Genomic DNA, 12,214 nt, shown 5'->3' with positions numbered 1-12,214 from the left:
CCCCAGATGAAGCCCACCTGAAAGCTGTAGGTTAGTTCAATGAAATTATCATTCCCCTGAGGCAATGTGACATTGAACAAGACAATTTGTGTTCTCTCTATAAAGTCATATCACTCGCCTATCTTTCAGGGTATTATGTGGCTTAATTAATAATATTTGATTCTAGTCAGGTTCTTTTACAGTCTTCATCTCCACAATATCCAAATGACTCGCACAAGCTTATTAAGTAAAGTGACTGGCATAATTACCTGTAGATATTTCTGCCCTTTATTCACCAGAGAAAACTATGGGCATTTGTTTTATTTTAAGTGTTGTTTATTCTAATATTAACAGTGTGAAGATTTTTGTATTAAAAACTCCAAAGGTTGCATATTTAATGTTGAAGTTAATCTGTGGTTAATTTGGAGAAACTTCACTATAGAATATGATTTCACAGAAAAAGCTATAGAATTTTTACTGAATTATGAAGTGCACTGATTTATATAGATGGGTATCTGACACATACAAAAATGTTGAAAGTAGTGAACAGCCTCCTGGGCAACCATTAGCTATCGTAATTTTCTGTCTGGAAGTGGCTTTGAAGTGTGTTCTTTCTGGAACAGTTTCATTAGCAGAAGACAGCTCCTTTCCTTTCAGCTGACTCTCCTATTCCCTGTGTACTGGCATTCCAGGAGTGATGGTGATGTGGCAGAGCAGAGCATGGAATTGGGACGAGAGGAGGAATTTTGTACAGCTCAAGAAGACACTTTCTGTCTTAACTGTCTTGCCATACTGCTGGATTTATGGCTATAAAATAGAGAAAGTTGATCTACTGGTGTATGTGGGCTCTGAGAGCATTTATGAACAGAGCAGATAGCTGGTGGCATAGCAGTGATGAGAACACCACAAGCTTTGAAGGTTATGTGCTATTCAGGCAGAGCAAAACTAAAGTTCAAAAGTGGATGCATCCCACTTGATGTGAAAGAGGTACCTATAAATGTCTGCCTAAGTTCTGGCAACATGGGTTTTATGTCTTTTGTCCTGTGTTGTCCTGGATGTCATTATATGATCACTACAGCAACAGGAGAGAGATACATATATGGATTTGGTTTTGGTATGAATCCACCTATCTGGATAGGAGGCTTGTGAATAAATGATCACAAATTGGTGTATTTAAAGGTTATGATTTTATGGAAAAAAAAGTATTAATTTTAATGTAACAAAGGATGAATAAAAATAGGCACTTTCTACTACAGATTTTATTACTAAAACTGAGTTTGTTATGGCCCTAAAAACTAAATAAATATTATCCTCTGTTTAAAGTAGAAATTTACTTTGAGTATGAATGTACTGAGCAAGAGGTGAAGAGAAAGTGAGTAACAAGAATAAGGTTATGAAAAAGGGATCAATCAGTGTTTAGGTAAAAATAAACATACTAACCAGTGAAATGACTCTGAATATTTTCAAGTTGCTCAAATCAAGGGTAGTGCTGTGACTGGAATATGACAAATGGAATATTTAATCCATTCTGAAGTCCTGCATATAGGAAAGTAATTGCAAATTCAGGCAAATGACATGAAACACAGTCTAGACTTAGGAAGATACTGTCAGATTAACCTGGTTGTATTGCACATTTTAATCTAAAAATTAGATAGCCTTATGTATTTAAATCAAATCCTCTATTGAGATGCAATGCCACAAGGAAAATCTCTATTATGGAAGGAAGAAGCTTAGAAGAGAAATTAGTAGATAAATTAGTGTGGAATGAATGAGGAATCATCTGATAGGGATGATTTTTTTCAAGTAATGTTTTTAGGACTGATGTACTTAAGCATTTTCATTAATGTTATTAGCTCAAAACAGGGACCAGATCTGATTAGTCTTTTAAGGTATTGTAAACAATTAGGATAATCAGAGCACAATAAAGCAAGAAATTATGATTATGATCCTCAGGAGTAGATAAAAGGAATCATTTTAAGTATAATGGTGTACTATAAAAGTTCATGCCCCTTACAATAGATTACACACCAATGAAAGTTTACTGAGAGTTTATCAATCCAGAAGCAGTAGAGGAGAAGGAGGATCTGGGTGTTTTATCTGAAGGAGCGAGAGGGTTGAGCTGCTAATAAATTACAGCTCTGAAAAAGAGAGATGTGGTTATTTGTGATATGGTCATTAATGAAAAATACTAATGTATCTCTAGAATAAAATCTTGTATGGTATGTTGTGTAGATCTACAGTCCATATTCATCGAAGAAACAAGAATTCACCCACGAATAGGTCCATTGAAGGTCTGGTGAGGTAACATACATGGGAGCAATGTCTTGAGAGGAGTAAAGGGACAGCAAGACTTCCTTAGTCTGTTGAAGTGACTGCTGAATAGGCATCCAGTTACTTATTTTTCTGAAAGCATTCCAGCAGAAGAGATGCTAAAGAGCAAATAGGTATTCCTCTAAAGAAAAACGTATAGATAGATAATTAATAGATTTAGCTGAGAATTAGAAGGGAGAATCTGGAGGAATCCTCAATGGAGTAGCAAGAGAAAAGTCCTGTTTGGGGCCAAAAAGCTTTGGTTGCCTTGGGACAAAAGGGATTCACAGAATTCTGTGGCTTGTACAATGCAGAATGAATACTTATTCCAACATGCCCAGGCAGTGGTGCTTGGCAGCATACGTTCTTAAAATTTCTCCTGTTGAAGGATCTTCTTTTGAAGAGTTTCAACAGATTATGGGAAGCAGACGGCTTTGCTTTTCCAGGTACCACTCTTTATGCCTTATCATGTTTTCCTTTCTTTGTGTCATTCTGCCAGTTTCTATGAGAGATGAAAGACAGACACTTCCAGAATTATTCTAGGTCCTGTACAAAGAAAGAGCAGAGTGGAGTTTTTACATTGAGGGGTAATTATACTATGATTCTATTTTAACTGTCAGTAAACTACATACCTTCTCCCCAGGTCAAGTCTGTTTTGCCAGTAATGGTAAATGTTAGGCACTCTTTCTGTCCTGACCCATCACCTTTTCCATCTTATTTTCTGTGCCAGTCCTGTTGAGGAAGGGGAGTGAGAGAGCAGCTGGATAGGGATCTGGAAGATGGCCATGGTGAACCCGCTTCTCTCTGGGCTTTGTGGTTTTAGACACATCCATGGTCTCAACAGGTATTGTTTGCAAGCTTTTTGTCTAAAATCTTAAGTGTTTTCTTAATGCTATTTGAATATTTGAAAATTGGCTGTATTAGTGCACTGCCTATTTTTCAACTTGTGTATTTTTGCCCTTTTTTCCCTGTGGATTAAGCTCAATCCTCAGCTTTTTAACTGAGGATTGAAAAAGTTTTTTGCTGTGCTAGCATTTCTTAATCATAATTAGTCTATACAAAGAAGTAAATCATAGTTATAGGCTCAGAGTTCTAAGAAGTAATCTTAAAGAAAAAAAGTAAGCAGAATGTTTGATTTCAGAACTATTATCCTACCATTAAAAAACAACAAATTTCAGTAAGTTTTTTTTTTTTTTTACTCCTTTTAGAAGAAGCTGTTTTGCTTGCTTTGGCTGAATCAAAACATTGATAAAAGATGGTGTAAAGCCTTTCAATTAGATTGCTTTGGTTAAAACTCAGTCCCGGGTGGAAATGACTAATGCTGTTCTATCTTGTGGTTGCTTAGTGATAATTGTGCAATAAATTAAGCTTCAGTCCAGCTCTTGTAGCTGCCTGGTGTGTTGCCATAGTTGGTAAAGTGTGCTTGTTAACAAATTTCAGCAAAGGCCAGGGGCACAGTAAACCTGGAAGCAGCATGGGTCACCTCAGGTATGGTTGGAGGGATCGGGCTAGAGCAGGGTGAGGGAGCCAGCAGTTTCTGCTGCAGTTCTGTTCTCTGAAAAAGTACTTTGTTGGTCAAGGTTGCCTGTTTATCTAAATGCACTGGGGCTGTGCTGTGGAGTGGAATTGTTTGAGACACTTGGGAAATGCTTTAAATTATTCAGTTCAACTTAGTAATAAACAGAATGAAGTAATAAGGATAAATACTCCAGAAAGGTTTCTGTAGCTTTTGCTCTTTTTTTATTGTAACAATTTCTGTTAGTCAAAAGAGTTGTAAACACTACAGAACATTTTAGCTTTGATTAACTTTACAATTATAGCCATAGAAATTTATTTGCTGTTACATGCTCAGTGTTGTGTTGATTTGGTATTTTTCTTTATGATTTCCTAGTATTCATGTGATGGGAAATATAATTGCAGCGCATGTCACTGGTACGGTGTTACAGTGTGAAGCAATGTCCTGTCTTAGCTTTCCCACTTCCTCCCAGGTGTAGTAATACCTTCCTCCTTCCCCTCTCCCTGCCTCCTGCTGAGAGCTGTCCATCAATCTCAGAAGGTCAGCAAGGCCTTCGTCTGATAGGTGAAGTTCAAAAGATGCCCCTCAGCCCTGGTGACAATTGGGTCATCCAAGTGTCATTTGTCTCCTGAGCCCCCTCCTACGTGGTTGGTAGCTCACCTACCCCTTCCCCTCCCCCTTGCCCTGAGCTTAAAAAGACACAGGACCACGCTCTCTTCATTTGGTTGGAGTTGTCGCTACATTCAGAGGCCTGCGTGCCCAGGAATAAACTCTGGATTATGACCCCCTAGCCGGATCTGTCTCCTTTTTCCTCTTTGCCTCGCCTAAAGCTTCTTCATCAGAGGTCGAGCCTGAGTTCTGTTGCCTGGACTTTTTCCAAGAGCCTAGCTGCAGCATACAGCTAACCAAAGGTGTCTCTGGGGTGAAACACCACGGCTGCCGCCTTTGGTCAAGCAGCGAGGGCCAGACAAGCCCAGGCACATTTCACTATTCCAATAGTACGGTTTTATTTGTGCTCTGTGTCATTCAGTAAGACAGACTTATTTATTCATTAGATGCATAAATTAGGCCAGCAGAAACAGCTAATGCTGAAGTGTCTTTGTTGGGTATTTTTTGCATCATTAGTTTTCATACAATCCTTGTTTTTCTTTCAGATCTTGAGGGTTGAATATGAGTGGGCATATCAGGCTGTTTTTCAAGTAATTCTGAGGTTGTTAGCCAGTTCTGAAAACTTCCCAAGCAGAGGTCTAATTTTGGGTTCCTAGTTTTGAACTCTAACCCATATTGAAAAGTTTTTGCAGATGTTTCCTTTATTACTTCCACAAGAATATCCTCTGACATGCAGTGGGTAACATGCCCATTTGCTAAAGATAAATTTCTCATTGCCTGCCTTACTTTAGGTCCATTGATGCTCAGGTTTGATGCTGCTCTCAAGTGGCCTTCCTTAATACATTACACAGTCTGGCTCTCCAGCTTAAACTCCTTAAATTAGTCTTTAAACGACTTCAGAGAGCCTGTTAAGTACCATTCATTATGGTGGTTGCTTCCATGGTCTGCAGGTACAATTACTCCTCATCTAATCTGTTCTAAGCAGCAGCAGCAGCAGCACCTAACGCTGGCCCTGTAGCTGTGCAGAGCCCTCTATTGCAGCTGCCAAGGTGATGTAAGTGATGCATTCCTCATAGCACTTCTTTGTTTTATTAGTTAATTAAAATTATACTGGAGAGGTATCCAGCTGAACTTTCTTAGAAATAGCAGTTGCAACTCTGTATCCATCTCTCTCTCACTCTCTCTCTCCCCCTCCCCGTGTGTCATGTGTGTTCCACTTTTAAATGTGCTCTATGGTCCAAACTGCCATTAGGAAAGCATCTTAGAGTTTTGCTCTTCTATTAATATTCAGTATTATTTGTTGGTAATCATAGGTGTCACTTTGGGAAGAAATTGCACTCATTTAGTGAGCTGGACAAAGTGGGCCATCACTGTGCTGTACTGCAGTATTATGGAATACTTAAAATTGTTTACCTTTAATTAACTAACAGTTTTCTACAAATGAAGAAGCTGCACTCCTGAAATGCATACTAACTTATCATCTGAGTATTACAAATGATTATATTCCCCTCTGCCCTTTCACTTTTGCTGCAAAAGTAAAAGATGGTATAATGGCATGGTCAAAGCAAGTGTGTGTCTTGGTGGTTTGGTGTTTCTTGCTGATGATGTGTGATAGCAGCAGAAGAGCTGTACCATTTGGTGCCATGCACTGTCCTTGTCATTTCCCTGCTGGGAAGCAAGAGCTTGGCATTAAGGGATCCCCTCAGAGGCTGGGGAACCTGGGCTGTGCACTGCAGGATATCAGTGCTGGAAAAAACCTGTAGGAAACGCTTTCCTGTGCCAAAGTGCTGCCTCAAAGGCTTCAATGAGGGAGTGTTGTGATGGTAGATGAATTTGGACGGCCTTCTTACTGTCATTTGGGAGTAAACAGCAAAACTTACCACTCAGTTACCACAGTAATGGCAGTGTAAAAGGTGGAGCCAGAAGTTGGTGGTGTTTCCTTTTATGGCTTTTAAACTTAAGTAATTTTTTTCCTGTTTAGAGCTTACTGAATATCTATATGCTTTTGTGAATTCAAGGAGACTGAAGAGGTCTTTAAGTTCTTTTTTCAACTTAAATATTTTGAGAGTAAAGATGTTTCTTAATGTCTAATTGGTATAAATTATGAAATTGTGAGATCTATATGAATATGATTATTGATTTCTTTTCCCACATCTTAAATCCATGTGACTCTTAAAGGCTGACTGCATAAATGCACGTGAATTTGCCATGCTTTCCTACTAGGTTGAGCATTATTAATGAGTTCCACCTTGCTGTGATAGCACCACACTGATTAAATGAATTAGAAAAAATGAGAGCTACTTTTAGCAAGTCAGTCCTGCAACCTGTGCTTATTGTTAATTCTTCTAAATGTAGAAATTAATTTATAGTTTAATCTCCTTACATAAAAGATGGACATACTATATGTTTATCTATGTTTATTCTTTCATATTTTAAATGTGAATTGAAGCTGATTTTTTTTAAACAGTAGAATTATCAACCAGAAAATTTTATTTTTGTGGAATAACATTGTGGAGAAGAATATAATAGCAAATATAAATAAAAATAGAAGAAAACTTGCATTACTGAAGTACTTACAATTTTGCAGTGTTTAGTATGGATCAGGAAAGACTAGGTGACAGAAATAGCAAAGGAGTACAATATAGCAACAGAAGTTTTAGATAATGAAAATTGAAAAACTCATGTATAAGCTTCTGTTAAATTTTACAGAGCAAGTGAAAACACAGTAATGGCTGGGGTAGGGTTGTACCTGGTGTAAGGTACAGTTTATCTTCTCTAAACAGGGTTTAACCTTTGGTTTTAATTTTTTTTCCTGCTTGTAAAAAGGAGAGAAAGAGGTCTTTTAAGTTGTAGAGGAGGGTTGTATACAAATATGCCTCCTAAGACATGAGTCTAAAACAGTTATTAACAGTCCATATGGAATATTGCATATTTAATGTTAGTAGTAGTGGATCTAGTCTATGTAAAATGTAAATAGCATTGCTGATGTCTTAAGATACACTGGGTTTTGCTACTTTATATTGTATAATATTCTGACTTGTTTTCTTGGTTTTCTTTTGTGTAGAGGTATTTTCTGGTTGGAAGTAATCCTGCAGAAACCAAATACCGCGTTTTGAAAATAGATCGCACTGAACCAAAGGATTTGGTTGTAATTGATGATAAGGTAAGTGCCTCTGTATTTTGTTGCTGGGTTGTTTCAAATAATACTGGTTACTTGTTGGAAGCACTGAAATGGGAAACGAAGAATGTAGAGTAGGCCTTTGGTTTATTGTATATTTCACTGATTAAGCAAATTTTTTATTCTCTGACATGAAATAATATTTAACTACCAAAACAGTAACTTCTGTGTCTTTTTCTTTTAAAGCATGTTTATACACAACAAGAGGTGAGGGAACTTCTGGGTCGTTTAGACCTGGGGAACAGAACCAAGATGGGGCAGAAGGGCTCTTCTGGGTTATCTCGAGCTGTCTCTGCTTTTGGTATAGTAGGTAAGTGTTTTGATTGATTTTATACAATCTTTTGTTTTCCTGGGAGGTGAGGCTTATTGTGTGACGTTGTATATCTTTCTGTCTCTCCTGATTTTATTTATTTATGAAACTAAAGGGGATTTAGAAATTTGTCGTGCTCAAAGATAAGTAAGTTTCTGTCTATGTTTTGAAAACAGGTCGTCAGTACAGGAGAGAAAGTTGTGCTGTAATCAGTCTTTTCTTTGTCACTATGGGACAGATCTAGGAAATAGCCAAACTATAGAAACTTGGTTGAAGATCTTAGCAAACTCAGCTGATCCTAGAATACAAATCCTGTGGAACATGGCTCCTGAATTCCAGAGCTCACAGAATGCTTTTTAAAAAGAAAATGAAAATCAACATTCTTTATTAGGCTATATTTCTCTACCACACACTATTCAGAACGATAACTTTTCAGTTTGGTTTACTTTTTGCAGTGACATATTTAAAGATTTCTTTTTCATGTTTGAACAAGCATAACTGACTGGTATGTCAGCTGAATTTTAAAATGCTGCTCAGCTGTCCATAGTCCTCAAGCATTGCTTCAAGGATTTAATAACTTCTAACTACTTCTGAAAGTCACTACTTTCCTGCCTAATGTCTGATACTGTGGTCAGTACATTGATGGCTGATGTCTCTAAAATAAATGTTAATATGTGCTGTGACAGCCCTCAAGAATACTTTGTGGTTATTTAGAGTCAATATATACCTGGACATCTAAAGCCAAAGCTGCAGAGAAAGTGGAGAATGCAATTATTTTAAAAGATGCTTCCAAATTTTGCAGTCAAAACATAATAAAATACTTTCTAATCCAAAGTGGATTAGATAATAAATAATAAAATACTATTCTAATCCAAAGTGGCAAATTAAGCAAACTTTATTCTTCATTCCTTTTGCCTTTGAAGCATTTTGGAACTCATCAGTGCATCCAGCTTTTCAGAAACTCCTCAGATGGTGTTTATGTTTCTTACTGATTTAAGAGTATTCATAATATGGATAAACCTAAAGGAGCTTCTAACTACCTTGCAGCACTGGGTTTGGGGTTTTTTGCACAAGCCATCAGTGCTTACTGTCTAAATATTTGATGAATATTTGGTTGAAAAGTGGTTACAATCAGTTAAAATTTTGCATCCCAATTGTATGCCTGTTTATATGTACTGCTCATAACAGGAGTGTTTCTGTTCTGTAGCTGCACAAATGTATTGGTTAACAGATATGGTATATGTATTTCTAGATGACTCTTTAGAAGTAACAGACTCTCTTAACAGATGATATACTTCCAAATTACGTGATTCAGACCATATCCGTATAAACATGTAATTCTGAAGGAATGCAACTGGTTGTTTATTTCTGCCTCCTTGCTCAGGTCAGAAGAACAGGGCTATTTTTCCTAAAATTGTAGAGACCAGCTTTGTTCTGTCCTCTAGTTATTTCATTAACCAGATGCAGTACATTCAGTGCACTCAGAATGGGGCTGCTGATAGACTGAGTTCTGGTTTACTGTGTAGTGTTTAAAAGTGGAAATTGCTTTTAAAGGGAGGGAACCAGGCCAGGGAGAAAGGCTCAGTTCCTTGTCAGACTTTTCTGTAATGTCTGGTGAAATTCAAAGGACAGAGACTGTTCACATAAGTGATTTTAATACATGGAGGATACAGGAGGAACTGTGACTACTATTTAACAACTGAAATTCAATAGTCTGCTTCAAATGGAAGGTTTGTTTCTTACTGTCAGCAGGGCCTCCTGTCTTTGTGCAGGTGAGAGCATTTTTCCAAGGGGGGCTAATAAGGTGGAAGAAAAGATTGCAGTTCATTCGATCACGTTGCAGCATCCAGCAGTGACAGGGAGGAAAATGTGTGCTCTCCTCATCCTTCTTCTTTACTTTGTACTGCAAAGCTAAAAGAACTGAGTGTAAATACAAATAAAACTATGAATTGTGAGGGTCCATTTGTATCATGTCATCATCTTCATCATCATCATCATCACCTCCCGCCCCAATTTAATTTATTGGTTTATAGTACCAATAAATAGTAGTGAGTGAGTTTCAAGCTCTCAGCAACTTACCAGAGCAGCTACATCCAATATCTAATTAATGTAATTTACTACTAATTAAAGCATATTACTGCTGTATTATATTGTATTAGTACCACATTTGAGTTCAGGGGTTTTTATGTATTTCTATTTTTTATTTGAATTTCTACATTTGTGTTATATTTAAAGGTTTGTTACATTTTTTCCCAATCATATATAATAGAAGTATCCAAAGGAGGCACTCCATGAAGAAGCATGGCTATGCCCTGCAGGGGATGAGGGTGGATGCTTCAGAAGCCATCTTTTTATAGGCAATAAAGCTGGACACTACCTGTTCTACCTTCTTAGCCTTCTGTGTTTCAGCAGGGTGAAGTGTTGATATCTGAGAGAGGAAACAGGAAAAAAAGGAGTACCCTTGATACTCTGAATAGCTGATTTGGGGGAGATGCTGCTCTAGTCAAGGAATTCAGTTCCAGGAATTCAGTTAAGGAGAGAGAGCACAAAGATGTTTTACCCACAACTCCTTTTGCTGTTCTGTGTCCCTCCCCAGCAGAGAGTACATGAACCTGAAAAGAAAATTGGAGTCTGGGAGTCTTCCTTGCCCTGGAAAATTAACCTTTAGTATCTGAAGTAAATAGAGTGTGCCTCACTCTGAACAATAAGAGTCTTGTCAAAAGCAAATACAAGGATGTTAAGTAGACAGAAACATAGTCCAAATTTTGGATGTCCTAACTCTGCTACCTAGTATTAAAAATACCCACAGTGGGAGGGGAAATAAGAAAAAATGATGTATTTGATTGATTAATGGGAGTGAATTTTAAGTCTCTGTGTGTGTGTGTGTATATATATATATATGCATATAACATTCAGGAACAAATAAAAATTCTTTGAAGTCTTGAGACAATTCTGATACTGTTTTGCTAAATATGTTTTATCAAATGAACACAAATATGCAACTAAAAGCATTGTAATACTGTTTTAACAGGTTTTGTGAGGTTTTTGGAAGGATATTACATTGTGTTAATAACAAAAAGAAGAAAAATGGCAGATATTGGAGGTCATGCAATATATAAAATAGAAGATACAAATATGATCTACATTCCAAATGACTCTGTAAGAGTCAGTCATCCTGATGAGGCCAGGTAAATGATGCTGGTAATTAGCGGATACTTCTTGAATATTTTCTAAACAATGTTGAACTGCACCTGGGAACTTCAGTCATGGATTTTTTGTAATAGTATGTCATTCAAGCCATTTTATCTTGTTGGTTGGAAAATAGGCTACAAGTTCTGTGGTGTCTAACCCAGAGAGTAAATCCAACTGTCATAGTTTTCTAGAGTTTATTGTCCACATCTCCATGTCACAGCTAAGTTTAGCAAATCTGCAGCGTGATGTGTCAAATATAAGCATTGTTCCTGCAAGGGCAATGTAATGCTAATATTGGTTTGTACAATTTGGGGCACTGTTCTTTATTTAGTAGCTTTTGCATGATGTTAATCTCACCTGAAGAGATCTTTTGTGCCCTTCAAGAGGTGCTGAATAGATTATTAAATGATTCTGTGCTGTCAGCATCTTGTGAATGTTGCAGTTGTAAAGGGTGGTGAAAAGATTCACTGGTAAGTTTAACAGCTTCTTTATTTGAGAGTAATGGAAAATTTTTATTTCTTTTGTAGTATTTATGAGAGTTTTCTTTTTTAAGAAACTTTTTAAAGAAACTTTTTAAAGAAAAATATTATGTGCATAAGTGGAAAGTAGAACCACAACTTTACAACTGTATAAAGAAACAGAGTATGTGGATGAGTAGATATTAGTTTTGTTTTCTTTAAAAACAGGGTATTTTATTTATTTCATCCGTATGCTGACGTTCTAGTTTGATTACCTGTCAAAACAATTACAGTAAGATAGGAAGGGAACATAGGGCAAAAATCTATATTTATGTGTAATTTCTTTTCTGTGATCGTCTGAATGACATCTTATAGTCTGTCTTGTTAAAATAATAATTTTTCCTCCAACTTGAATGATTTTGATAGGTATCTGAGAATCTTTCAAAATGTGGACCTTTCTAGCAACTTCTATTTTAGGTAGGTATTAATTACTATTCCTTTAAAAAAATGTACACTTATACTTGCTAGAAGATTATAGGTTTTTTTTTTGATACCCAAGACTTTTAGGTTGATATTCTGGAGAGGTAAGACACATGATCATGCTGCTTGTCCATTTTCATCTGTGTATTTTGAACTTGCTTTCTCCTTTAATCAGTTGGCTA

General features: G+C 36.8%; 1 protein-coding gene across 2 annotated transcripts in view; it reads left to right on the top strand.

Moving 5' to 3' along the window:
- Window positions 1-12,214, top strand: part of FIG4 (FIG4 phosphoinositide 5-phosphatase) — a 52,957-nt gene that overhangs the window by 3,421 nt on the left and 37,322 nt on the right. Inside the window, exons 2-6 of one of the 2 annotated variants that reach the window (XM_030945344.1) lie at window positions 3,020-3,133; window positions 7,479-7,577; window positions 7,779-7,902; window positions 10,934-11,090; window positions 11,979-12,029. In XM_030945344.1, coding sequence (XP_030801204.1) covers window positions 7,845-7,902; window positions 10,934-11,090; window positions 11,979-12,029 — 266 coding nt within the window. In that variant the 5' untranslated portion in view covers window positions 3,020-3,133; window positions 7,479-7,577; window positions 7,779-7,844. The remainder of the gene's footprint in view (window positions 1-3,019; window positions 3,134-7,478; window positions 7,578-7,778; window positions 7,903-10,933; window positions 11,091-11,978; window positions 12,030-12,214) is intronic. The other variant, XM_030945343.1, reaches the window with a different exon arrangement.

Source organism: Camarhynchus parvulus, chromosome 3 (assembly GCF_901933205.1).
Source record: "Camarhynchus parvulus chromosome 3, STF_HiC, whole genome shotgun sequence".
Taxonomy (NCBI): domain Eukaryota; kingdom Metazoa; phylum Chordata; class Aves; order Passeriformes; family Thraupidae; genus Camarhynchus; species Camarhynchus parvulus.
The sequence above is the reverse complement of the archived record's forward strand: the minus strand, read 5'-3'. Positions and strand labels throughout refer to the sequence as shown.